At 40.6% G+C, this 27,575-nt stretch overlaps 2 protein-coding genes across 2 annotated transcripts in view; one reads left to right on the plus strand and one right to left on the minus strand.

Annotated features, from left to right (window-relative positions):
- The first annotated feature begins 129 nt into the window (after nt 1–129).
- The window catches only part of LOC115334815 (transmembrane protein 263-like), a 246,604-nt gene continuing 219,158 nt past the window's right edge, over nt 130–27,575 (plus strand). Inside the window, exons 1-2 of the mRNA XM_029999515.2 lie at nt 130–204; nt 2,940–3,009. The gene's annotated coding sequence lies outside the window, so the exon portion shown is untranslated. The remainder of the gene's footprint in view (nt 205–2,939; nt 3,010–27,575) is intronic.
- Nucleotides 4,806–18,527, minus strand: LOC115334808 (embryonic protein UVS.2-like). The gene is made up of 11 exons (XM_029999491.1): nt 18,413–18,527; nt 18,222–18,246; nt 17,165–17,302; nt 15,605–15,722; nt 14,878–15,056; nt 11,113–11,194; nt 10,070–10,197; nt 8,311–8,426; nt 7,652–7,877; nt 6,576–6,694; nt 4,806–6,007 (listed from the first exon to the last, which is right to left on the minus strand). The coding sequence occupies exons 1-11, from the start codon at nt 18,479–18,481 to the stop codon at nt 5,777–5,779; spliced, it is 1,431 nt and encodes a 476-aa protein (XP_029855351.1). The 5' UTR covers nt 18,482–18,527; the 3' UTR covers nt 4,806–5,776.

Raw genomic sequence — 27,575 nt, forward strand, 5'->3', positions numbered from 1 at the left:
GACCCGAAAACATCCGGTTCTGCCGCGCGATGCATTGTGGTACCTGTAGTCTGGTGCCGCCGTCCCGCCCTGCCGGCAGGGAGGCGCGCAGCGCTCGCGGCCCGGGGAGACTCCATTTCCCGGCAGGCAGCGCGGCGGGGAGCCCGGCGGCGGGGCTGAGGCGGCGGCCGGCTTCTGGAAGATGGCGGTGGATTAGTTGGCCCCGTACGTCCAGCGGTGGTGGGTCGGGGAGGAGGGGGGGCTCGGCAGCGCCTCTCCCCTGCGCCCCTCCTCACCCAGAGGGCACACGGGGCGGTCGGCCCGACGCCACGGGGCGGCCTCGGCCTCCCCGCCCGTCAGGGGCCCCCTTGCCCCGGCCTAGCTCTCTTTCTAGGATGTTCCCACAGTAACGAAAGTCACTGTCACTTTTGCACTGGGAGAGGGAGGACCGGCAGGCTGTGTGCTTCATTGGTTTCTTTGAAGCTTTTGCTTCAACAGTTGCTTACAGCAGTTTCTCTGCCTTGTACACCGATGCGTGCCGTACTCCCGGTACAGCAGACGGAGTTAGCAGGGTGTTGCATTTTTGCACATCAGCTGTCTTTGGGTGTTAATAAGACAAAAAAGTGTATTCTCTAATGCTGACAGGGTTGCGCTCAAGTTACTCTGTTTTTTTGTCTTAAACCTGTGGTGAGATCCTCGTTCAGAAGATCAAGAAATCTGCCAAACTGCAAAACTCCAGTTATCCCCAGCCAGTACTTCTGCCAGTGTTTGTTTGCACGTCTTCAGGAGTGAATGTCCTACAGTGTTTATAAAAAAGAGTTACCAAGTGTAGTTCTAGGTACCATTGGTTCCCATGAGTCATCTTGTTAATCGTGTGGGTTTGCAATCACATTTTGCGTTCTTTCCAGTTTAATAGGTAAGTCCACGCTGTAAACACCTACACAATTAAATTAGGAAACTGACTGATCTATTAAAGGAAGTAAGAGTCATTAATATCTGAACAAAGCTAAATTTAAAGGGAAAAAAAATGGGGTTTCCCCTCTCAAGCTTTCGGGGGTTTTTAATGCTAAAGAACATTAGAAAGACAACTATAAAAGTTGGAAGCTAAACTTTGCAGCTGTCCTGCAATTGTATTAGAGACTACCTGGAAATTATACGTACTGTAGCCATAAGGCAGGGAATTGAGATGTCCTGGTTTCGGCTGGAATAAAGTTAGTTTTCTTCCTAGTATCTGGTACAGTGCTGTGCTTTGGATTTAGGATGAGAATAATGTTGATAACACGTGGATGTTTTTGTTGTTGCTAAGCAGTGTTTATAACAAAGTCAAGGACTTTTCAGCTTCTCATACTGCCCTGCCAGCGGAGGCTGGGAGTGCACAAGAAGCTGGGAGGGGACACAGCCAGGACAGCTGACCCCAACTGACCAAAGGGGTATTCCATACCATATGACGTCATGCCCAGTATATAAACTGGGGGAATTGGCCGGGGGGGGGCACCGCGGCTCAGGAGTTGGCTGAGCATCGGTCAGCAGGTGGTGAGCAGCTGTATTGTCCATCACTTGTTTTGTATTTTCTGTTATTATTTTCCCTTTTCTGTCCTATTAAACTGTCTTTATCTCAATCCATGAGTTTTACTTTTTTTCGGATTCTCTCCCCTGTCCCACTGGGAGTGGGGGAAGTGAGCAAGTGGCTGCGCTGTGCTTAGTTGCTGGCTGGGGTTAAACCACAACATGAGACAAATATAAAACAGAATTTATTCAAATAAAAGACTTCATTTGATGTTGTCTTTGCTATCGAGCTGGTCAATGGGAAAAGAGGAAGAGGAAATTTCAATCTGAATGTTATAGTGCAGCCTCCCGATTGACAGGTGTAATTTGGAGTTTTAATACGGAATTTGGAGTCTTTAATACAAAATACAAGCAGCGACTCAAAGAACCTTCCTACCCAGAGAGCACCAACAGAGGTGCACGGGAGGGAGCCGGACAGTGAAAGAAATTGAACTTACCTGTTTAGAAGCGCCTCGGCTGAATTTGCCAGATGGAACGGAGCGTCGTGACCAGAGCGGGAGAAGACCTCACTCTCCCGTGTCTGGAGAAGAGGACCGAGGGACGTTCACGTTCTGCTGCTGTCCACCAGAGGGGGCCCGGCCCCCGCAGTTCTTCCAGCTCCTGCACCAGAAGGCCACTTAGCAGCTGAACAGCAGCAGCTTTTCTTTATTTCTTCTCTTGCCTGCAGATGTTCCCCCGTGATAAAGGGAACTCCGATTATTAAAATCCTGTGATGGCTTAGCCCATAAGGTTTTCAATTTCTGTTTGAAGTGTAGGAGAGATTAAATGGTATTTGGTTCATATGTCTTCTTGCCAAACTCGGTTGTTGCACAGCAAGTTGTACATTTTCTGTCCTACATAGTTATAGCTGCAAATGCTGTGTTCTTCTCTAACTTGCTGTGAAACTGTGCCCCAGTGTATTAGGCTTGGCCTTGATAATCTTGGGCCTTGATTACTATAATGGAACGCATCTAGAAGTAAAACTTTTGGTCTGAAAAAGTTCAAATTAATTAAAAATGTGGCTGTCTGCCTAAGTCTCCCGGGCTGTAATGTTTCTCCTTGCAGTTCAGTGTACTAAAAAGGGCAGATCATCACCGCAGAGAAATTGAAAACTGAGTTTCAGTACTCTCTTGCTGTTTCAGTAGGCTCATTTTCTTATTTTAGATGAGGAACCAACTGTACTATCAGCATGCCAAAAGCTGCCCTTGTTTTCTGTCAGGCATTGGGGTTCAAGTCATGCAAGCAAGAGTCATCTCAACCACAGTTATTTACTTATGTAAGGGAAATGTGTTTTAAATTAAACACAACCCCCTGCCATGATTAGTACATTTTTGTGTGTGTTTCTGTAGTGCTTTATTCCAGGCTGTTTTTCTCCTACAGCAGTAATTGACAGATCTCTCTTCTGGTTCTTACAGATTACAAAAGCATACCACTCGAAGGCCCTGGTTTGCCTCCCAGATAGGAACCTGGACAGTCCCAAAGCAGGTAAGATTGGAATATGTGGACACAAACACTCTTGTCTCTTCCACACACACAGGCTTGTGGAAGTGGGTGTCTCTTAGCACACATCTGGTTTTGTACGCAATAAGGTAATACCTGTTTGTGTCATGAGGTATGTACATATATGGGTACACATATATATATTCATCACTGCTAGATTCCTCTGGTTTTTAAGGTTAAATCCTTACATGTTGAATTTCAAAGGTGGGTTAAGTGGATGCTGAATTTTCATTAGAACCTCTCAAAATCCTCCTGTGTTGGTATTTGAATCCTCAACTTTTGGCTATACTGTCCATTGTGTCTACTGGCTGGTCACTCTTAATTCATGTATCTCAGAATATGAATGTTAATAGCAAGCTTATAAATCATTTTTATGTATGGGCAATGCCTGTTGTGGGAGGATTATTGTCTGTTAGATGCAAGTCCCCTTACACTGTGCAGTTGGGTACACCTAAGCTCTTAGCAGCGTTTGTGAATTCTACAGCTTCTCCATTTAAGATTCACAATTAACTGTGGGTGAAAATGAGCAGTAGTCATTATAAGAAGGATGCCGTTCACCAGGATGTTTTGTAACTTGCTTTTTCCTGTTTGGTGGGCCACAGATTTATAGATGAGTAATGTATAACTAAAGTGGAGACTGCTGGTAGGAAACCAGAGATTTTAGCAATAATTAGAGGAATGCTGAAGGTTTTGATATCTGCAGAGGGTCAGGAGGTGGTTTGGAGCATGTGTGGAAGCTCCAGCTAACGCACATATCCCTTAAGGAAAGTGGTTAACAAGGACCCCTAACAGAACTCATGAAAAGCGGAACCTTTAGATCTCAGACTGAAAAGCCTTTCCTACGAAAGAGAGAACTTTTTCATCACATTGTATTTCAGCCTGTCTGTACATTCATGAATGCATTTCTACATCATTACTGTTGAATTCATGTTTTCAAAACAAATGAGATTGGAGTCTTTAGCCAGGCTACATGCCCTTAGGGCTTACAACTTGCCTGCAGGAAGGGCTTGCTTACAAATAAAGCACCCCGATCAAGTCACATTGCCACATCTCTGACTCCTACTTAAAACCATATTTCTAGGGACAAGTTGCAAGACTAATATTCCTATATGCAGTACATTGCTGTTTCAGTATGTTGTTCATGCTCCTTTACCAAATATGGGTGAACATCTAAAACATTGGACCTATATAGAGCCCCACATCAGGCCATGGGAAGGGAATCTAAAGTAATACTCAAGTTACAAAGCTGTTCAGCACTGTATATTTAAAATAGAGACCCATTCAACTTTGTATACAATAACAGTTGTCACGGGGTTATTACTTTTGCACCTCCATGAAAGTCCTCAGACTCGGGGAGAAGAATTAGCTTTTGCACAGTCTGAAGTTGAGGTTAAAAATAGAAATAGAGTTTAATTTTCTCTCATGCTGCTGAAATTGTTACATCCTTCAAAAAGGTGCCAATTTAAATAGTGAGCCAAATTAAATGAAGGAATACTTTTTATAGCCAGAAGACAGGAGCTTGTAAGAACTACAAATATTTGCTGTCTGCTGCTCATGCACTTTCTCACCATGATGCAAGCAAGCTCTAGACCGTGATGTCCACAACTTATCAATTATCATTCTTCTGAGGGTGAAAATTAACCAGTGCTTAGAAGGGAAAACATTACAGATCCTTAAAAAAACCCTAAAAGTCAGGATAATTCAAAATTTTCTTGTCTGCTTTCCTAGCACCAGGAAAGCAAATTGGCATTTTCTACGTGCTCTTCTTAGCAAAGGCATAATTGCAGCAAGAACTTTTATTACTTATTACATTTTGGCATCTTCCAGTTTGGCACTGGCATTTACTTCTGAATACATCAAGTCAACGCAAAGTGTTAGCTGTCTACAGTGGTGATTTCTTTCTCCTCTTCAGATGTCTCTCTACAGACAAGGTACTTCACACCTAATATGTTCTCCAAAGTTACTGGCTCCGTTTACTGTCAGTGGACTTTGCATTAGGTTTTCAGGCCTCATTTAAAAAAAATATTCTGGTAATGCCTCATGGACAATTTCAATACCTGACTCAGGCCACAGCAAAGTGGCAACAATAGGTGTTACACTCTGTTCCCTCTCCCTCATTGCTTGTCCTGCCACTCTTAATCGTTTCTTTAGTTAAATCTATTCCATGACCTGGTTCATCTCACAGAGGAGTAGTGCCATTCTTTGAGTTGAGATGCTGTACAAACATCCTAGTTTGCACCTTCAGTGTAAAGTGGTAATTTCCACACTAAGTTAAGGTGCCTATATGAACTGTATAAGTGAGCTTGGCTTCAAAGCATAAACAAACATGTGTCTGAAGGTTTTTCTGCATGCATACTCTTAGCGTTGGGTAACATTTGTCAGAATACAGGTTAAAGTTAATACACAGCCATATTCTGAAATTATTATGGGCATAGTTTCTAATGCTAGAAGGTCTTGAAAATCTGCTTACATAGTTTCAGTTGTGCTATTGTATTTCATCATGCAACACCAGCAATGGGAATACTATAACAAAAAGCTTACAGACAGGAGCATTCTATGGGCAGGAACACTTTTGTCCCTAATTCACCATGCAAATCACTGTAGATGTAAGACTAAGAGATCAAGCTTCGAGTTTGTTAAAGGTATCAGGGAGCTATATTTTTTTCTGAAATTGGTGGCATCTTGACTTTTACCTGTGGCTAGCTGGTCTCTTACTTTCATTCTGTGTTTTCCAACTCCCGTCTGTATAGTACTACCTGCCAAATGTATAACTCATCACAAATCCGGGCAACTCCCAAACTATATCACTGTGAAATTCAACCAGCACAAAGTTCCCAGTGGAAGTAAAGTCTGCAACCTTCTCCGTCCCACAGTAAGGGCCAACTGCAGGTGATGTAGGTCGGCTTCCATCATGTATGAGCAAGTAGTCATAGATGCATCTGTCACTATCTTCCAGCTCAAAGGATAACATTTTGAGAGATATCTGGAGAAAATACAACCAAAGCACTTTGCTTCCAGGTTATATACTTTTCTCTTACACTTTGTATGTAGCAAGCACAAAAAATCCTTATGTGCAGGCATCATTTTTTATTCTGTGTTTACACCAGATCCTGATCCCATATTGTAATGCAAATTAGTAGCAAATTATTTGCTTAGTTCATCAGCATTTGGATTGGAAGGAGAAGCAAGAAACAAGATTGATCTTGTACACTTAAAATCATTTTCTCTAGAGAAATATAAAAACAGCACCTGTGCAATGTTTCAGTTTCCTAGTGGGAACTCTTACCTAGGGATTATTCTGAAAAAAGCCTACTGGTACAAGCTAAATTCATAAGAATTCACATGCATGTGTAAAGGTTTTCCCTTGCTGAACACCTCAGATACCAAGATCCAGCACAAGTTCTTAAACTGGATTTTTGTGTTCAGGTTTTTACTCTGCAAATGCCTGCTCAAAAAGTGACATTACAGCTGTTATTCTCCAAGGCAAAAAAGATTCCATTAGAGATCATTAGATCTGATGAAACCCACAGATGAATTAATCTGTGCCTTACCTTGTATCCTACTGGAGAACTGATGACCCAGAAGCATGCCTGGGTTTTGGGGTATTTATTGGGGTAGTTTGGAGAGGTGATGACTCCATTTGACTCTGTGAAAGTATCTCCACAATTCACTGAGGAGCAAATGAGAAAAACAGAGAAAGGCATATTAACAAGAATATTTTGGCAGTAGAAGTGAGCTTGCTTATTGTATTCTTTTTTCAAGCCAAGAAAATTGTGCTACCATGAAAATCTACTGCTGAAATACTTTATTTCTTTGCTTAGTATTTGTATCAGCAGCTGTACTGAAGGAACCAAAAACATGGCTGCTAAATAACCTTTGGAGGACAGGAAACAGCTGCATCTAAAGCTCTATCTGTCTTTACAATTGAGAGTTACCATATTAGCATAGCATTCTAATGGTACTAACTTACTGCATTTTCAGAAAATAATCAGCTCAAGTGTTCAAGATTGCATTATCAAGCTAGATCTAATGCTATCTAGAAATGACTCCATCAAGACTAATGCAAAGAGAGTAAAGACTTCTTCAATTTATGCTTTAAAAAAGTTTGCATTTTGTGTTGAAATAAGGCAATAACAACTTATTTGGGCTTCTGCCTTCTAACTGAAAGCATGTTGCAACACAAAAGAATTTTATCCAGCAGTCCATAATGCATTTTTGTGTTCATAAAACAGACACCCCTCAAGTGACTACAGTAAACACTGTGTTTCATATAACATAACAAAAGCCTTTAATTCAGAAAGTGCAAGTTACCCAAGGTTAGTACCTCTCACATTGCATAAAATGCCACAAAATCTTGAATAGCATAATGCCCAGATGTGAAGAGGCTCTCAGAAGAATGTGAGTGGGTTCTCGGGATTACTAACATGAGACCCATGCAACATTCCAGTTTCTGTTTCCTGCTAACCTTCAGCCCCATCATTGCCTAGCCTTCTGCATTAGCAATTGCTATGGAAGTGTAAAGAATAACAGAAGAAAACTACTCTGGAGTACATGTTCAAAATTTTCAGTTCTTCCATACAAATATTATTAGTGCTGTTCTCCAAGTTCTGCAAAGGAGTGTTCGTACCCCTGTTGTAGGAGGCTCTGAATCCTGTGGCTGTAATGCTCTCGTCACTTGTAAATTCTACCAGCATTGTTGATCCAGATGCCACTAAGGAGGGCAGTGGTCCCTTCCCACAGTATTTGTCCAGCAAGACAGGGGAATTCTTGCTGTTTCCATTGTAAATTTTTATATAGTCAGAAGAACAGTCTGAGGAGTGTTGGAGATCAAAAGCCTCAAACTGCAGGAAAATCTCAAGAAACAAGAAAACAGATGTTGGATTTAATGCTATACACAGGGAAAGATTGAAACCATCTAATTTTTATGAAGTGAGCTAGGACTTCATATTCATTTTACTATCCATATATCACTGAAATTTTACTTATAAAAAGAGCATAGAATTTCACCTAGCTACCCTGTTACTGAGCCCAGTGATTGATGTTTGACTATTGCTTGTCTTTGAAAAGCCATCCAATCTTAACAGGATAAAAATCAAGTTAAATAATGCATCTGATAAACTTAATAAGTCTTATGAAAATTGTTGAGACTATCTTTTCATTCACTGCATAACAAAATAAATGTCTTGGTCCACGAAAATGACTCCCAGAGGGTAGTCATAATAATGAAATAATGCTGTGTAGCCTTGACACTGTGGTTCAAACCTTTTTTCTCCTAATAAAAATTACCTTACTTCGACGGATGCGGATCAACCACAGGCAGTTGCTATTGTTCGGGTATGGGGATGGGTAATTGACAGAGGAGAACGAGCCTTTGGATTTAGGCAACACATTGCTACAGCAATCTGAAGGGAAGAACCAAACAGTATTGAAGAGAATTAAAACTGCACAAAAATCTTCCAGAATTGCCTGACAAGTCTCTCCAACCATTTGCATCAGTCAAGCTTGTAAAAGAGAAATGAATTATTATTCATTCAAAACCTGTGAGTGGAATAAAGCTAGTTAAGGTACTTACCTGCTTCAGCTACTGATGTTTTTTTAAAGACAGTAGGGCTTCACTCACATATTTTAGTTTACTAAAAAAGGCCTGGATCTTTCATGAACTTTCTTAACCTCAATCACAGGAGTAGTTTCAATGACATCAGTATATCAATTCCCATCAGCAAATGTGTGTGTATTCGTAAGTGTATGCAAAAATCAAGCTTGAAAACTAGATTCTGTCAAAGCAAAGAGGGGTAGTCACTGCGAGAAAACAGTAACAGAGAGCACTGAAGTCAAGCTACAGACCTAGTGACTGGTATACAAAGTCTGATCTCATCTATCTTCGTTGTTCCACATGTAGCCTTCATTTATTGCAGCATGTGTAACTCCCCAAATTACAAAATATGAATATATGACATCTGAACATACGAATTTATGATATTTTTCTCTTGCTCCCTACTTCTCCTGAGATGACTGGACTTTTTGTCCTTTTTTTTTAGCCCCCAAATTTTTTATCCTTTTTTTTAAATTTAGCCCTTTTCTTCCAAAACATACAGATCTAATTATAAAATTACATAATAATGGTATTGAAGTGTGATTCATTCCCAGCCCCACTAATCAAGAATAAATATCATTAAATACTTGTTATCGCTATCTTTGAGACCACGAGAGAGACTTAATTGTAAGCCTGTCTTATCTGAAGTTAAGAATTTGGGAGGAACCACTCTCAGCAATGATACCTAACTATCCAACTGAAGGAATGCTGATTCCCACTAATTACTGATGTTTATTTAACTAAGTTCTGTTTATTTAACTAAGTTCTAACACAATTCAGAGCAGAATTTGGTACACTAATATTTAGGCCACATTAATGTTTCTGCTCTTTTGGTGGAAACCAATTGAAAAACATCTCAGAAAAGTCAAATACCATATAAATCAATTAGCCTATGTACTGGGAGTTGAGGCAAAATGCGTGCATTGCAGGAGCATGTTTGGTGTTTTACCTGTGTTTTGTGCATCTCAACTGGTTCCCTGCAAAGAGCTGTTCTGATCAGCATAAATGGCAACCATACTTACTGCCCTGCAGTCATTTTCTAATTGAAAAAAATCACAAACCTGCTGGCACTACTGATGCACATGACTAAGCTATAATCATGGCTCGGGACAGTTTACGTGCTTTGCAACCTTCAGAGCTTTCCTGAAATGAGAAGTTGACAGAGGTAGCAACTATGATTTCTCTGATGGGTTTTGCTTATGTCAAAGAGCAGGGACTAGGTGAGGTTAACTCAGAATGACAGTGAATTATTGAAAGTAAATTGTCCTTTCCAAGAAGGCAGCAGCTTGGAACAGGAGCAGGTCTGTTTCCACACACATACCGGCCCTCTTGTAGGGCTAGGGAGAGATGTATTGAAAGGACTGTGGGCTGAGTTCCTTTGGGGGATGTCCGACAGTGCCTACAGAGATCAGCTGTATGAGGATTCACATGCCTTCTATCTACAGCACTTACTGCACTTGTAGAGCTTGTTGATTTTTGCTACATCCAAGTTACTCAGCCCTTCTCTCTGCCCAATGGGTACAGAAGGGTCAGGAACTGGTACAATAGTTGGTTTCCCTGGAGTGCTGGAGAAATCATACCTGTAGAAATAAGGAAATCACATTTCTAGATCACTTCTTTTAAACAGTGAAGTTCGCTAACTACATAATCATATTCATGTACCACATGCACAGAATTTCAATCGAAAAGGGCAAGAAGCTTCACAGAGACCAGTTAGTCTTCCCTGAAGAGAACCAGCATGGCAGCCATTTTGTGTGCAGCAGCTGAAAGCAAGAAACAAGAAAAAGCTGCACCGTCCTGAGTGAGGAGGCTTTCGCCAATGTCCTGGCAAAATGAACTGAATCCCACCTTCATGGTTCCAGAGGCAGAGGAGCAGGAATACTTCTGTCTCATCTACTAATTGTTTATTTACTATCTGCCATTTCCTGCCTCCTGCTAGACAAGTTTTATTTCACGTCTTTGTTCAGAAGTTGTTACTTTCTAGTGGAAATAAAGGAGAAGATACATGATACAAGCTTGTACATTATGGACTAAAATGCAGCCTTAGACAGTGTTCTCAGATGAATATGAGGCAGCACATGACATCTTAATTATATAAAAAATCTCCGTCTTTCTTCTCTCTGTACCTAAATATTGTTCTCTGTGATCAGCTGTTACTACATTAATGAAATCATTTAGACATCAGAACTGTTTTAGATCAGTGACTCAGTAGATTTAGACTTTGGACCATAGCCATGTCAAAGGCCTTTAGCAAGAGGCAGGAGTACAGTGAAAGAAAACGTTGTCCTAATTTTTTCTTCTATCCTTATCAACTCTGTTTTCCAGGAATCCTGCTGATGAAGGAAGTATGCTTACCCTTGATTATATCCATTTACTCAATTTTAAGTGAACAGCAAAAGTCATTCCCTGCACAGAGAAATTCCTTCTTCCTAGATCTGAGCAGAAGATCTGAAAGCTGTTTGCTCTTTTGAAAGACATCTCAGAAAACAACTTACGCGCCATAGTGCATCACTGAAGAGTAGTCATAGGGAAGGCCCAGATTTTTGGAATTCACTTTTCCAAAGTTCCCTTGTTCTCCTGTAAGGTAGGAAAGCAACATTTCAGAACAATTATTCCTGCTGTAATAGTACACTGCCTGCTGTCATAATCCTAAGAGTAATTTAGGATACAAATAACTGGTTCTCTTGAGATCTTGGATCTATCAAAACTACCAGAACCTTTTGAAGCCCATGGGAACCCATTTTCACTCAGTCTAGTAGGTTTCAGAATACAAAGCGAATCTCTTCAAGCAAAGGTATTCATCTGTCCATCTTCATTAGAGTGTCTCCAAATATATTTCAATGTATTATCTTGAACATTATAAGCATCCAACCTGTGTCTCTAAAGCTGCATCATATCTTGAGAGGGAAATCTGGCTGACCACCTAGATCAAAAATTCAGAGGTATGTTTGGGTGACCACCAACTTGTCTTGCTGAGTCCTTCCACCAAAGGGTTATAAGACCACAAAAGAAAGGGATACAGTTCGCCTGTTACTTGCCCCAAAGGACATGTTATCAGCCATGTTCTGGCTTTGTCTCTGGTCAAACCCATCAGCAGTGACTACAGTGAAGTGGTATGACTCACATGAAGCACGGGGACTCAGTAAGATCAGCTAGAAACATTCTGTTTAAATATAGCTGCTGATCATCTCATCACTTTTCATCTCTTTAGCCTTAAAAAGCCTATATGAGGTAAGAAAGCATTACACTGATACAGGACTGGGGCCCAGAGACACAAACTGGAATTCATGTCACCTAGCTTTATTTCTCTAAGTTAGACACTGAAGCTATTCATCAAGGCTCCCAGGATAGTCGGAGGAGAGGGAGAGAGAGACACAGTTGGAGGGAGTTTCATCTGAAGGCATCTATTTCTCTCCGTTGGCTGGACAGCATGAATACAAATTGCGCCCTGTGTCTCTTGTCCATGGTAAGACAGGCAAGCAAGCAATTTCAGAGCAGGGAGCTGAATGCAGTCAGCCTGGCCTCGAGGCTAATGCCCTAACCACTGAGCACTCCTTTCCAGTTCAACATCTGTACCTTCATTATTGTAACTAGTGGTTTGTAAACCACAAACCATCTGGACAAGAGTTCAGGGCTGGACGCTTGTCAGAAAAATCTCTGGAGTCTGCACAACTTGGCTGGCAGGCTTGCAATCAGAGCCAGTCTCTTCCAGTAATGTCCTTCAGCACTGGTCCCAATGAGGGCTAGGAAATGCAAAGAGAAGCTTCAAAATCCTGAATTATAGAAAGTTTGGGGGTAAACATGACTTCGGAGCTTTTCATGACTCAAAAACTCAGTTAAGGCTCAAACTGGTTCTCAACAGCATTGGCTTTCCTGACTCTGTTAGGTTTTTATCTCAGTTCCTCTTATCTGCTATACTGACTTCAGAAGGAATTATCAGCAAGTGCACAGCTTCTTTTGAGGTGATGAATAGAGAACACAGTTCAAATGCAGTGAAACATTTAAGCATATGGCTACTGTTTGGCACATAAGTGCTTTGCTGAATTGGTTTGCTAAAAAAAAAAAAGTAACAGCAGCCTGGCTGGACAGAGGTGCTGCCAGCAAACTAGTGTCTGCCTCACCACATGCCAGAGAGATTTGGCTGTCTAGACCTGCACACGTGTGGGGACTTAACCCATCTTTTCCACTCTAAAAAAACCCCTACCTCTGCCAGAATCTAAGTGTAATGACTCAGAAGAGCTGAAAAGGAAGCTTTGGCTGAAGACTCCGAATACATTTTTTTTCCCCCGAAAGTTTGGGAAAAACAAGCTGAGTTTCAAGTAGCTAAGTGGACAGCAACTGATCAGGCTGCATTTTGTCAAAACAAAGAAGTAGGATGGCTTCCAAGGTGAATTGCTGGGTAAAAACAAAACCCAGCAAACATCCACAGTACTGCAGTCCTGGCAAGAGAAAAACATCATGTGTGGGAGAGCTGGGAAGCTGCAAAAGGTCTTGAGGTCTAGTTCTGCATCACTGAGGTCAGTGGGAGCTCTGCCATCAGCACTGTTAACAGCAGCATGTTTTTACAGGAGATGTACACTAACAGTCCTCATGAACATAGCTGTGTTTCTTCATTTCCTTTTCCCTGCATATCTTTGCATTTTTTCCCTACAGTGCTTGTGCTGCACACACTCTGCATTCTAACTCCCTCGTGATGCCAATCTTCTCAGCCTCCACGCCTGGTGAATGCTGTTAAAACACTGAAGATATACACCATCTCCTTTTGCATAGTCTTGTCTTCTTCACCTCTTCCCCCTCTTTTATCCTTTCATGATACTCTGTCTGAATCAGAGCTTGGTTACATCTGTGTCCTTTAGAAATGATGACATCTGAACCTGTGGACTTCTTCCTGCAAAACTAGTGTAAGATTTTATGTGTGTCTAGTATCTTTGGTATAACTTCATGTTTTCAACTCCTCTTTCCTAGCACATCCTTTGATAGCATTTCAAACGTGGCACACCCTTGTTGTACAATGGCGAGCAATTCATAGCAAAATCACACCTTAACACTAGAGCTGAAACCTCAATAAAGAACAGCACAAATGGAATTTACTTAGGATATCACAGGAATAGCTGAAAAAAGTTTGGAGAACAGCATGTTAGGAATTTGCAATAAAAACAATCAAGTTCCATCTGGAGAAAAAGATAGATATATCTTCAACTGTGCATGACAATGAAGAACTGAATATCTTATTTGTTGAAGAGACTTAATAGAATTTGATATTCAATTGTCCAGCCTCATCTACTATTATTTTCTATAATGAACTAAGTACACTATTATCTTTTTACAATTGTTGTGGGTTGTCCAGCTCTCTCATAGCTGTCAGACAAGTGATTCCTTGCATCCTTTTTTCCCCTACTTTCCTTATATCTATGACTTTCTGGCTTTCCCTGGGACATCCTACCATTCTCTCTACCCTCCCCTTCCCAGAGCCTGGAGCTCTGTATATGCTCCCGTATTCCCAGCACACAGATCAAGGGCACATAACCAAACTATTCATCCTGCATTCCTTTCCCTAAATAACATTCACCTGTTTTCCCCCTACAGATTTACCAGTCCTGATAGCTCCCCATTGCTTCATCTTTTCATGGCAGTGTATATTATTCTCTCCTCAAGGAGGAAATAATTGCAGTCCTTCCTCTCACATCATGCCAGGTCCCAGAATTTTGCACATGCTAGTGGTTGCACGTGCTTCCATTCTGTCCACGTTCAGTCCCTTGTTCATCTGGATTTTAGGCTATGTGCATTTCACTGCCAGTGCCAAGATGCCTACCTGCTGCCTTCCCTATTTCCATGGCTTTCCTGAAGATAGAGTTGCTGTGTGATTCCCCACCATGATCTCTGAATATTATATTTCACCCCACCTCAGCTAAAAGTCCCATAGTCTTGCCTTCTGGCCAAGTCTTTGCAACAACATTTTGCATTCCTGATGATCTTAGTATTTTGGATATAAGGTGAGCCTGGGCTCAAGATGGCAATCAAGATAAGAATATAGAGCTACTTTTAGGCAGCATCTGCCTTGGAGGACCACACTAACGTAGTTGTAGCCACAGAAATTCCCCCAGTACAAACACTGAACAAGAAATTCCATCACAGTGAATGTGCTGCTGCTGCAATTCAGTCAGCATTAATCATGATTCTTATTTGCATTGCTGTTCACAGGAGAAACATTCTGCTTTATCTGAAAGTATGTGTTTTCTCTTAAGATTTAGTGGACATACCTGCCACAATGTGTTCCCACATAATCTTGACAAACCTGTCCCGATCACTCCGTGCCTGTTCGTGGATGAAACCCAGTGCATGGTTCATTTCGTGCTGAATTGCTCCTTTATCCATGCAACCATTTTTCACCAGGCCTACTGCTTGACGTCCTCCAATTTTTCCAAAGTAAGACCAGCAACTAAGAATAGGCAATCAATAACCAAAACAATCACATTCAGCAAATACAAAGAAATAGATACACTGATTATGCCACCAAGGGCCTCCAGATGTGCAGTCACAGAAAAGGACATGCAAATAGTCACTGGTGTGAGATATCTAGGCTTCCGAAAGCTGCCAAACTACATAGGGGGAGAAATAAAGCCTTTGTGATGAGTATGGCAAATTTTAAAACAGTAAAATGGCTATATCAAACTAAGATGAAGCAGTTTAAGTAGTTAAGCAAGGAACCTGAAACAATTCTACTTCTTTAAATTTTTACAATTAAGGAAAATATTTCATTTTTAATTATACCCCATTATCTTTAAGTCCACTCACACATTTATTCCTAGAGCCTATTAACTGATGTAACTAACTGTAGTATATCTAAAGAAAAATGAAATATTGTACCTGCTCTCTGAATCTTGACTGCTAGGATTAAAAAAGGCAATTACTTAAACCCACATCAAAACAGAAAAGAAGCTGAAAGACCTTTTGAGTGTTTCCACTCCCAGGAGACAGGGAGCTTACCTCTGCCCACGTTCAACATACACATAGTCTGTTTCTGTAGTGCGATTTACAAACTGCACACAGGTCAATGTGGAGATCTCTTGCAGAGCATCAGCAATCCAAGACCTCTCTGTCATTGCTAGAAAGAGGAGGAGGCCAGGAGAAATCTTCCTTGGTTAGTCAAAAACACAGTGCATTGATGGGGTGCATTCCTTTAAAACTTCACAGCACTTGTTAGCTTTTTATCATACTAGTATAATAAAAAAAGGGCACAGAGCCTTCAGATGTTCAAGTTGATTGGACTTTTAAGGGGAGATGTAAGAATTATGGTTGGCCCTTATGCTATTCTATAGGAGACAGCTGATGGAAAGCAAAAGATTGGCATTGTTTCTTCCATTAGACAGAACAGAAAAAATGAAATGGTTTCAGATCCAAATAGTTGGATTAAAGTATCCCAGATGAGCCATCTGACCGTAGCTAAGCACCAAAAACCTATTTTGTTTATCAGAGATAACAAATGTCTGATACACACCCCTTGGAATCACTTAAGACAGCCAGTGTTCAGAGGCTCTGAAGATCACAGTGTTTCTATTCAGGTACCAAATAAAGATAAGAGTGTTTATCTGCTTTTGAACATTTTGGCCTAATTTGGCTTCCTCAGTTATGAATTATCTACAACTGATTTGTATCTCCATTTCCTCATCTTTAAAGTCTGGAGAGAGGGAGGTAGGTTGAATAACCTTCACCTAACCACAAGAGTATATGCTGCAGTTCTGGAAGTACATGGGCAGAGGAACAGCCTAGGTAACCCAGAGACTGGGCTTTCCTCAGCTCAAATGATAACACAGATTCCCTTTCCCCAAGAATGGGAATCGGGCACAGGCTGTATTTCACTTCCATGCCGTTTTCTCTCAAGGTAAGATCTTTTAAGAAGGGTCTGTATGGAAGCCTCAGTCCAGAGAAGCCTCAGCAGAGGAGAGATGGAAGACCTGCACAGCCCATATGAAGTCTTCTGGAACAAAATTTTCTGGATTAAGGCATCGGTCCTGCAGCCTTTTGCACAGGACAGAGCTATTGACTGACTAGAGGGAAATAATAAGGGAAAAAATATCTCCAAGGATTTTTCCTCCATTTTTGCCTCTACAGGATTTCTAGAGCAGAAATATTTCTGAGACATTTGAAAGAAAATTACAGTGTTCAAAAAAGTGCTCCTAGTGGTAATTTTGACAAAAATAAATTCATAATGTGAACAAATTATATTTCTTCTTCTGTACTTGTTAAATATCAAAGTGCATTGTAGCTAGCAGGAATGAGCTAATATTTGTAATTAAAATTAATTATCTGGTATTTATATAGCAACTACTGCCCAAGTAACTACATATTTTAGTGTCTGTAACGGAAATGTTTGGAGTCTTAGCCAAACTACAATAGGACTAACAGATTAGCAAAAGAGACATGTCAATAAATTCTCATTTGGACAAAGATTGCTTTTGGTGCATGCGACAGAAACATAAAATAACAGAGAGTATAGGGACTGGAAGATCAATGCTAACTTTACAGCATCCATTTGCATACACTCACAGAAATCAGAAGAGATGTTAATTGGAACCTTGACTAGTCCATCTTGTGACTTGGGCCATAAACAACTCTCACAATTAATTGCACTGCGTCGTCCTCTTCTCAAGAGTATGTCTCCTTCATACACAGCTATTTCACTACCTGGCAGATGAAGAAAATAAAGAACATACAAGGCACTGAGAAGGCAAATAGATGTGCAAAAGGGAGATGAGAGCTATACACCTAAGCAAGCTTTTGTACCTTTGGAAATTTCTTTCACTGAAGTTCATTTCCCAATAAGGTGAAAAGGATTAGTAAATTAAGACTGGGTGAATCTAGCATTCACAATATGATAAGACTGGTCAGGTCTGCCTTGCTTCCTGGATAGAAAAGATTAATAGTAATATAGATGTCATAGTGCAGCTGTAATCAAAGTCATGACTAAATATATTTTAGCTTAAGAAGCTTTGGGAGCCTTCAGAGTGGAAGGCTAAATATTGTAAGTCATTGTTCTCTTCATTAGAGCTTGTGGAATTCAAGAAAAATCATAACTGACCTCTGTAAAAATGGGATGAATCATACAAAAGAAATTACTATTTTTATCATGCATATTGAATGCATGCAAGCTATTAATTTCCAGGTTAATTTGACAGAAGACATTGTGACATGCTCCTCAGTTCTGACTCCAAAATACTTGGAATACATTTCTCACAGACAAGAGCTATTGGTTATTATGCCAAAAACGTACAATAGTCTTGGGTACAGCAGGCAGGGAAGTGCCTTATATCACATAGGAAAGAAATCAAAGTGAAAAGTATTCTGATTTGCTGAGGCTACATATGGAAAAGAACATTCCTTGTAGCAATTGCTCAATAAGTCTTCTTAATTTCTTTATTACAGCAGCATAAATAATCACACTAAATGAGACTTTAAAACATATCTGAATTCTGTGAATTGTTTTCCGCTGATGCTGGAAAACATTTTCAAAGAGAAAAATATACCAAATAATGAGAATGAGGTATAGAGAAGAAGTCCCACCAAAACCTACAGTTATTTATATAATAATTACAATCAAACTCACCTAAGTCATTGTTTCTTGTAGCTATCTGGGGAAAAAAAAAAAGCATATCTGTTACTACATGCTTATCTCCATAGCAGAAAACTTCTATCATGTAGAATCACAGCAGTAAAAGTTTGTAATTAATTTTAAGATCATCAGAGCAACTCATCAGCAGCAATGTAAATTCTCAACATCTGAGAGCAGGGACGCACCTGGACAGGTTTACTTAGTGCAAAGCTATAGAGAAATGCTAAATGAGTTGGCAGAAGAAAGTACTTCATCTTCAAGTTTCCGAGATGATCTTCTCTGCTCTGCAGCTCAGTTCTCAAAGCTGTGGTTAGTTTACTTGGGGCAAGTTTTATGGGAAAGCTGCTGCTGTTTTTAACAAGTGTAACAAAATTAGATAACAAGAAGTATTCTCACAAAACAAACAAGCTGCAGGACCTCTCAAGAGAATTTCCAGGCTCTCATTTCTTATTTATCTTCAGAAAACAGAGGAAGTGGAGCAATAGGAAAGAAAATCCAGCAACCTTACAATGACTCATCTTTAATTCTATGAAGAACCCACGAGCTGCTGCAGGTCCCCTTGCTGCTGACCAAGGGACAGGATATCTGGTAGCAGTCTGTTTACAGCAAAACTCAATGTCAGGGAACTCTTTGATCCATCCACACTGACTACCTGTCCTAGAAACAACTTAGCTTGCTGCCAGGAGCCACCCCGCTCTGCAGAGCCCATCTGTCAGCCTGCCCCCTCTGTGCAGAGCTCTCAGCCAGGCATTGCTGGCCAGGAGCACTGGAAATCCGTTGGAGCCACAGACAAATCTGATTGTTGGTTGAAATCGTTTTTCCAATACCGTATCTTGCAATATAATCATCACTGGCAGTGATGGCGTGTCTTTTCTGGAGTCTACAAGTAAATAAACCCACCAGCTCCCAGAGTTTTGGCTTCCCACCTTCTGGGAAGCCCTCCTTCCTTTGATGTCCAGGAATAGAAACAAGCCTAGAAAGGCAGGCTGAATCCTAGAAAACCCACACCGTAAGAGTAAGCTGCACAATGGGAATATTTGTGTTGAAGCCACACGAACACCACCGTAGGCAGGCAGATGTTGTTTTCTCCTTCCAGCTTGAGCCCCTGCACAAATACCTAGGTGCTATAGAAAATCCTAAGGATTTTCTGCATCAGATCTTTAAGAAACAAGCAAGAAAACCTTTGGAATTGTCCGCAAAGGCAAAATTCAGAGGAATCTATGTGGTTCACAGCAGATCAAGATGGCAGAGGGTGCCTTTCTAGATAGATGTATGGGCTGGTCCTTTGTTTTTAAGGAGTACTTTGCTACAAAAATTTTAGCTGATCTTATGTAAAGCTTTGCTACTAATATTTTCATTTTACCCTACTAATCGTTTTTTCCTAAGCTTTCTAAAGTATTCCACATTTCTGTAACTTCCACAATTCATCTACAGTTACAATTTCCATGTAGATTATACTGCAATAACAAGGTGCAGACATAAAGGACCACCTTTGCTTTGGCTGATAAGAGAATGAAGTTCAGAAGTCCTCATTAATTCGTTACACCGGTAACCAGAGGTCCTCCCGCACAGTTCTGAGCAACCTGTGTGTCTATTCAAGATCAAGTTCAAAAGAGAGACAGAGGGAGTCACAGGAGCACATTTCTGCTGCTACACATCACAAAATGACAGGGGAGAGAGCAGAAGTTATTAGACAATAAAAGCAAGAGAACAAGACCAGATCACTGTGCAGAGCCTGGAGTTGGGTCACTCTAGGCGTGCAGCAAGGAGGGACACAAGGGACCTTTGAAGTTCTGCCATGCAGATTTGCATATTCATTCCAGGGAGGGCTGTAATACCTTACTGACTCCAGTTGCAGACCACAGACCAGAGCAACCCTTGAGTCAGGAGATCTATCCCATGGTTTAATTCATTTTCCTGACTGCCAGAAAAAATTGGGTATTTTTCAAGGCTAATTAATAGACCAAAGCCTCATATCACCTGATAACACATTATCAGAAGTTGTCTCGTAGAGCAAATTTCCTTTTTGATGCTGCTTGTCTACATTGTTTGCTTTGATATTCTAGCAGAATAATGTTCAGACCTCAGTCTCATTATCTATCCAAATAATTTGATTACACAGCTGTAACTTGCATTCTTTCCCCTGTATGCTTTTTCTTGCACCGTCATTTGACATTTCTCATTCTTAGCCACGCTGTCCTTGATCTGCCAGATGTTTTATCACTGCTGTTTGTTAGTAATTCCAATATGATGTTTATCACATTCTTAGTGATGCTTACTTAGTTTCACCTTCATTCCATGGCAGAGAACGAGCACTTCTTTCACTATGTAATCCAAGTCCCTCTTGGCATAATACTAAATGACAAAGGTAGAAAAACCAGACACTTGTTAGTGTCTAAGTATAGGTTTTTTCCTAGCTCTGTATCAGTAATAGACATCGTCAGAAGCAACAGGAATAGTAAGTCCAATGATCCTTTCATAACGAGAACGTACAGAGGCCACTCTCCCTGGCTAAAGCATTAGAGTGTATGAACCTAAAGGGAAACAAAATTCAGGAGAGTGAAAGGCCGTGTGATTGTCTAAGGATCCAGTGGAATATCACTCTAATGCTCAGTTTCTCAGCTATTTGCACAAAAGGTTATACAGACAATTGCTAGTGAACAAGCAGTTGGCTTAATTCAGCTGCGTGTTCACCTTAAGAAGCTTATTACTTTTCAAGAGGATTCACAGTTATCTCTACATGTTTAAACAGGCCAATTGTTCTTACTACATTGAGTCCTAATTTTTGAAGTCACAATAATAGAAAGTATTGCACTTACTACGTGACAGTTCTTTTTAAACCTGCTTTGTTTGATGCTGCATTTGGACAGAAACCAGATTCTGCTGAGGAGCATTTTAAAATAACTTTGTAGCCATTAAATGAAACTATTATACTACACTGTAACAGGCTGAAAAGAGTTAAAGAATAAAAACATGCACAAAACTTCCTTGGTGTTTAAAATTATGTTATTTAACAGTTATCTGTTTACAGATATTGTGTCCTTCAGGATGCTAGGATTAGTGAAAGCATGCAATTCATGCCTCATTATTTACTGATTGGGAGAAGAAAATGAGCTTTCCTGCTTTCCAGTTGCCAGTCAGTTAATCAGTTTAGAATAATTAAATCATTGACCTTGATCAAGTGCAAAAAAAGTTTTGGCTCTTGCAGAAAAGGTCAAAATCACAAAAATAACATCTTGTAAATCTGGTCCCTCGTGCCTAGTCCTTACTTTGTCCCAGTTACCAGGCAGCAAAAGCAAATGTTTCATAGAAAAGGTTACTATCGAGCATAGTAGATTCTTGATACATAAACACTTGAATGCTGGTTTTAATATATTTAGTCGATTTTAGTGTAGGTTACAGTATCTTATGCCATAGCATATATTGATATATTTCCACATTTTAGGTACATTTTTATTTAAATGAAATATTCATTCTTTAATGGAAAAAAATCTCCAGTGTAAATACTGAGACATGCTGAAATTAGTTTGAAACCAATGCATGTTTGGACTTTGTTCCTCCTAAACCACTCCTGCAGCAGTATGATCTCTGCTATTTTACCATCATTTATCTTTTACCTTTCCAGTGTCAGAATGATACCATAATGTTAGAAAGGAGAGGCACAAGTCCAAAGACTCTGCACTGGAGATAACTACAGGTGTCAGTGAGCCTCAACCTGAGATGATGGCTAGAAACAAGAATCAGCTGAAACTTTTACAGCTAACTTGGTTTTATCTGGTTTGCAGTAGCTGTAAGCTGAAGAGAACTTTACTATAGTTTTTGAACTTGATGCGTGGGGAAAGTCAGGTTCCTGGAGACAAGCTACAAAGGTTGGTTTCAGTATTTGAGTATCTAAGTACCCAAGGGCTGAGCCAGAGGGGACTGGCTGATCTACAGCTTCTCTGGTTCTGATAAAACCTGATCCAAAACCATTGTCCAACTGCAAACATTACCCTAATGCTTCGTTTTATTTACAAGTTGTTCAGGCACATAACAGAAGTCCTGATCTAATGCTGCCATTCTCTAGTGGTTTGCCATTTGTGCATGCTTCCAGAAAGTCAGGAACTCCCATCACCACTCACAGCCTGTTCACTCCTTTGATCCCTGTCACAGACCAGTAACTGCTTCCTCCAGAAAATGTTTGCAAGCATGAAGAGTCTGTCCCAAAATCCATGCTGAGAAGCAATGCATCAGTTTCAGCCCAAACCATCTCAAAACCATGTTTTAGCATCTGCAGCTTGTTACTTCATTATTCACCTTCTCCAGATACTTATAAATTATACATACAGATGCCACAATAGATTTCTGAGGTGCTCTGAGGGCCCATTAGGAAAATGAGCCATTTACCTGCACCATTTTCCCTAAAGGATTTTTAAATCTTAAGATTTATTTTATCAATGAATCCTCCTAAAAGCTTTTGAACAGCTCATACTGCAGAACCCAAATACTCTTCTGGCTCTGCCCTAGCTCCACTTTAAGCTCACAACATAGGTCATTGCCCCTTTCCCTTGAAAGAGAACAAAGGCAAACGGGGCAGAGGGAAACAGCAAGGAAAGGGGTACTCCATAAGGGGGGTCCTTAGGAGCTGTGACTACAGCAGTCCCACGGTACCTCCGCACAGCCCGTTGACAGGGTGTTGAATCACACCCAGAGCCCATCCAGAAGCTGAAGGCAGAGACAAGACTAAAGACAAGGATACAACCTAGGTCCAAGGTCAAGCAAGGAGACCGAGACCAGACTGAAGAGGCATCCTCCCACAACACAGCCCAAGCAGGAGGCAAGGGCTAAGGCCAGAGCTTAAATGGAGCCCCTGGGCCGATGGGCAGAGGCCATTGGTAAAGGCCCCAGGTGAGGCCAGTCAGGAGCCATTAAGGTCTGTTGGCACCCTCCACCCTTAAAAGCTACAACATGTTGCAACAGCCTTCTTCATTTCCCCTACCCCAGCGTGGACTATTCCAGTGAACACAACTGCAGCTTAGATAACTGTATCTACTGGATCATCACGGGCTTCTTCAGAGACCTCTAGGAGATTGTATTTCAGGCTCTGTGAAAGCTATGTTGACTTAGCCGCAACATATATTCATCCCTGAGGCTACTACTTCCATTTTTATTACATATTTCTTCCAACCCTGGGCATGGAAGAAACACAATCACTCATCCTGGATCCTTTTAAAAGTTTGATTGCACTTTCCGGTAGCTGTGGCACTGTGGTGATTTAAGCGGCACTTACCGAGCTCACTCAGCAGCTGAGCAGTTTCATACGTGAGCTGCCTCTGAACTCCTGGGTGAGTGTCATCAGCTCCTAGCGAGTTGTTACTGTTCATTGCACTGATTTGTGCTAAAACCCTTTCTTCTGAGCAATGGTATTTTCTCTGAGGTGTTCTTCCTGAAACTGAGATTTCCTCAGATCAATAACTGTAAGGAATGATCTGATCAGGAACATCCCTGTCCTGCTCCATAGCACATGTCAACCTAAAGGATGCACAGCTTTTCTGCAGTAATCTCATCTTCCTCTTTTATATCTTGCTTATCTACTGACTCCATCAAGTTTGCTAGATTTCCAGTTAAAAAAATAATATTATTATCTTTTTACCCATATTATATGTTGCCACTTGTAAGAATTTACACTGCTTTTTATTTTCACCATTCAGATATGACTTCCACTCTTTATTTCTGCTGCTCCCATGTCTAAGCATGATTGTTATCTTTTTACAATGTCTAGTATATATTTTATTTCAAACTCAGATAATGGTATTTTCTTGCCATTTCCAAGTTTTCATCCTTTTAGTTGCTCCTTTTATCTAACTTCTTTGCTTTTAGGGAGTTACACTTTTTAAAGTGTCATGTTACAACTGTGCATTTTTTAGGTCTTTCTGTGCAACCACAACTTGGACTTTATACAAATATGGAAACATATATACATGTACATATGCATTTCTACAGCAGCTTTCACGGAAAGAAACCTGAAACCTTGCTAAGAAACAAAACTGGTTCTGTACACAAGAGACTAGTTTCAGATGAAATTTCTTAATAGCTAAGCATCAGGCCATTGGGCAAGAACAAACATTTTTTCATAAATCTGTCAGGATGAAGCTTCAGAAATAGAATAGGTTAAATTTCTCTGCCTGTTTGTAGGGACAGTGCATGTCTTGGGAATATACACTGCTAGGCTAAAAAATGACATGAAAAACGTACAAGCAGGTAACAATGTTCGGTACTTTCTTAGCATGTCTCATTCAAAGTATTTTGAAAATATATTGAAATACCATACTGAAAAATGGGATGTTTAGCCGCATTTCATGAATAAAGAAATTCAGATGCTGACTCATGAAAAAGCATATCCAGGATCTTTCAGTAGCAGAATGAGAACTAGAAGGCAGGAGTCCCATGTCGTCCCTCCCTGTGGGGATTGCTACACTTCCCTGACAAGTAATGTTTGGCAAAGGAACAGAGCTTCCAGTCTTCAAGTATTCTCTTGCAAGCACTTACAAAGCAGTTGGGTGCTATTACCTCTGTTCTAGACAAGAAATTAAGGTCAGGTTTTCAAAGCTAATTGCTAAAGAGAAGCACCTTCAGCCATATTGAGGATTTGAAAGAAGTGTGCTAGTTCTCAGAAGTGCTTAAAACCTGCGGCTTTCACAGAGTTCAGGGATCTAGCTTTGAAAAGGTTGTGTTGAGGGAGTTGCTTAGTGCAGGGGAAACTTTGTTAGAGCCAGTGTTTCTGTGGTTGATCTCTTTATACTTACTGATGAAGTACTTGGCCTTGAATCCTAAGGACTGCAGGTGGTAGTTGCTGTGGTACTGGGTAGCATGTAGTTAACAGCAGGGACTGAGTCTTTTGCACAGGATTTTCCCGTGTGATGGGAGAGGGCTGTGCTACTGTTGTAACTGACTAAATAATTGTCATTTTAGTACTGAAAATTCTGAGTGAGAATACAATATGTGCAGTGATGTCTGTCAGCATAAAACAAGCACTGTGGGTGCTTGATGGTATAAGTGTGCATGAGTAAAAGACTACAAGGACCCTTCAAGGCCACTTAGTCCAGCTTCTGCTGGCCCAGGTATTAATGTCATAGGTTAGCTTTTTTTAACTCAAAATTCACCCCCTTTTCCCCATCACACATGTGCTCTTGTTAGAATACTGTTCGGAAAAGTAGATTTTGTGAATCATATAGGTACTGATGGTTTATTCAGGGTTCATGGGAGAAGCTGGAGTCCACGGAAACGTCACTAATGACCCAAAATATCCTTTCAAGTAAAGATTTGTGGTGAAGATGGATTGTAACAGGAAGCTCAGCTTGGAGTTAGGTGAGTAGCATATCACTACTACTGAAATAGCTGTGTTCTGGTCACCATTGCTGACTTTTAAAGCACTGGTTTACCTGAGAGGATACAACTTTACAATCCTATAGTTCTAAGGTTTTCTTTTCTGAAGTGAGAAAAATGTTGAGGGTACTGAGCGGTGTAGGATAGTGTTGAAAAGAGCAGTCTAGGTTGTCTTAGGCAAAATTTTTGGACTTTCAATTAGAAAAAAATCAGCTTGTGAGGCCATTTTTGTCGTCTCTGAGTATTCCTATCTTCCACCTCCCACAGAAAAATTAGGTGCTGAAATGGAGCTGAAGTGCCCAGAACAGAGAAGAAAAGGCATAAATGGTCAAAAAGCAAATTGATTTATGCTCTGCAAGAGGGATGTGTATTTCCAGGTGTGCTGGAGGAATGGGGCAATATGGAGGCAGAAGGCAGTTTACTTGCCCCCCGGGAAAATGATAATGTTCTTTGCAAAAGCAAAGAAGAGAAATTTAGGAGCTAGATAACCACATTATCTTTCCTCAGTTTTGGGATATGTGTGTTTTCAACAGCTTAAGACCAGACATCATGTACTAGGAGAGCTTTCATGAAAATAAATATTTGAGGCCCTAATTTTATATCTCATCTGAAATGTGGAGTTTCCAGCCAAAAGTACTTCAAACACCAAGCTGTGAGTATCAGCTGGTTATAATTCACAGAGAAAAAGTGATATATTTAGTAATCAGTACAGTTTCTTCTATTAATCTTGACTATCTGAAAAATGCTTTTACACAGCTATTTTCCAGGTTTATGTTTGCTTTTGAAACCTGATGGGCTTACAGCATGTACAGGAGATATATGTGCTATAATCTTAATCCTGGAGACTCAGCAGTTAGACATGTAGCAGTTTGATTGAGCTTGGTTTATTGCATTGCTGGGATTTGATAATAACAGCAATTCAAAGATTAGAGTTGCATTATCTCAGAAATCCCCAAACTGTGGCTTTTCAACTGCATATTGTTGGTCAGACATTCAAGAGCTGTTGCTGTGCCGGGGCCATGTCACGCAAGTAGCCCTATAGCCTGTGCTGGTACAGAAAATAATCTCTAGCTGCATTCTGGTACAGAAAATAATCTCTAGCTGCATTCTGGAGTCATACTGGATTCAACCTGCACATCTACTGCTACCTTATTTCTTAATAGGTTGGTGGGATTCTTGGAGAGGCATTGCTCCCTTTAGTCTGTTATCCATGCCCAGACTTCCTCTGCCTTGCCTCTCTGATGTTTATGAACAGCAGCTGATTTCTAGGCTCTTCTTTATCAGTGGAATAGATGAAGTAGGGAGAAAAAAAATAAAAATCATTGAACAGGCAAATCTGAGACTCTGCTGTGGTATCTGAGTGCTGGCTGGTATTAAAGTCAGGCATTTTAGATCCCAATATTGGGGGGGGGGGAGGTATTTCAGTTGGTCACTGTCTTTCACCTGGTGTCTGAAAAGGGGCTGAAACAGTTATATAAGGGCATATGGCTGTCTCCATCAGCTGAAGAACTGGATACCTTGTGAACAGTAAAATTAAAGCAGGGAAAGGAGGAAGAGAAAAAGAAGGTGACAGAATAGGAGTCTGTTGTATCTGAACCTGTGCTTTGGGAAGGCTGTCTGCCAGCTGTGGGATTGCCGCGGCATCTTTTGCAGTTCTGCTATGCAAAGTTAGTACTTTCCCTGGATGCAGTTGCAGTGGAGAACTGGGACCTTACATCTTAAGTATTTTGCTTTTTAAATAGTTCATATATTTTTCAACAGTTACTAGAATCCATGTAACTTGCCTGTGCTTTTATCTCTAGGGCAATGCTACTCTCCCATCTCCACGGTAGTTCTACAGCAGGTAAGCCCAGGTCAACTTCTTTCCTTCTAGAGCTCTAATTACCAAGGCACAGCCCATTAGTGGAGAATAATATGATGGGTATGAAGGAGACGAAAGTTCCCTTTCTTGGCAGTAATGGTCCTACCACATTTCACTAGGAT

The sequence above is a fragment of the Aquila chrysaetos genome, chromosome 2 (genome assembly GCF_900496995.4).
Source record: "Aquila chrysaetos chrysaetos chromosome 2, bAquChr1.4, whole genome shotgun sequence".
In the NCBI taxonomy this organism is placed as follows: Eukaryota; Metazoa; Chordata; class Aves; order Accipitriformes; family Accipitridae; genus Aquila; species Aquila chrysaetos.

What these genes read in the sequence shown, in the direction of transcription:
- LOC115334808 (XM_029999491.1), bottom strand. Translation starts at nt 18,481, where the DNA reads ATGAAGTACTTTCTTCTGCCAACTCATTTAGCATTTCTCTATAGCTTT. An exon ending in GTGGGAACACATTGTGGCAG is followed by an intron (nt 11,195 to 14,877) that starts GTATGTCCACTA and finishes CCTACCTTACAG; the next exon opens with GAGAACAAGGGAACTTTGGA. An exon ending in CAGAGCCTCCTACAACAGGG is followed by an intron (nt 6,695 to 7,651) that starts GTACGAACACTC and finishes TTTGCTCCTCAG; the next exon opens with TGAATTGTGGAGATACTTTC.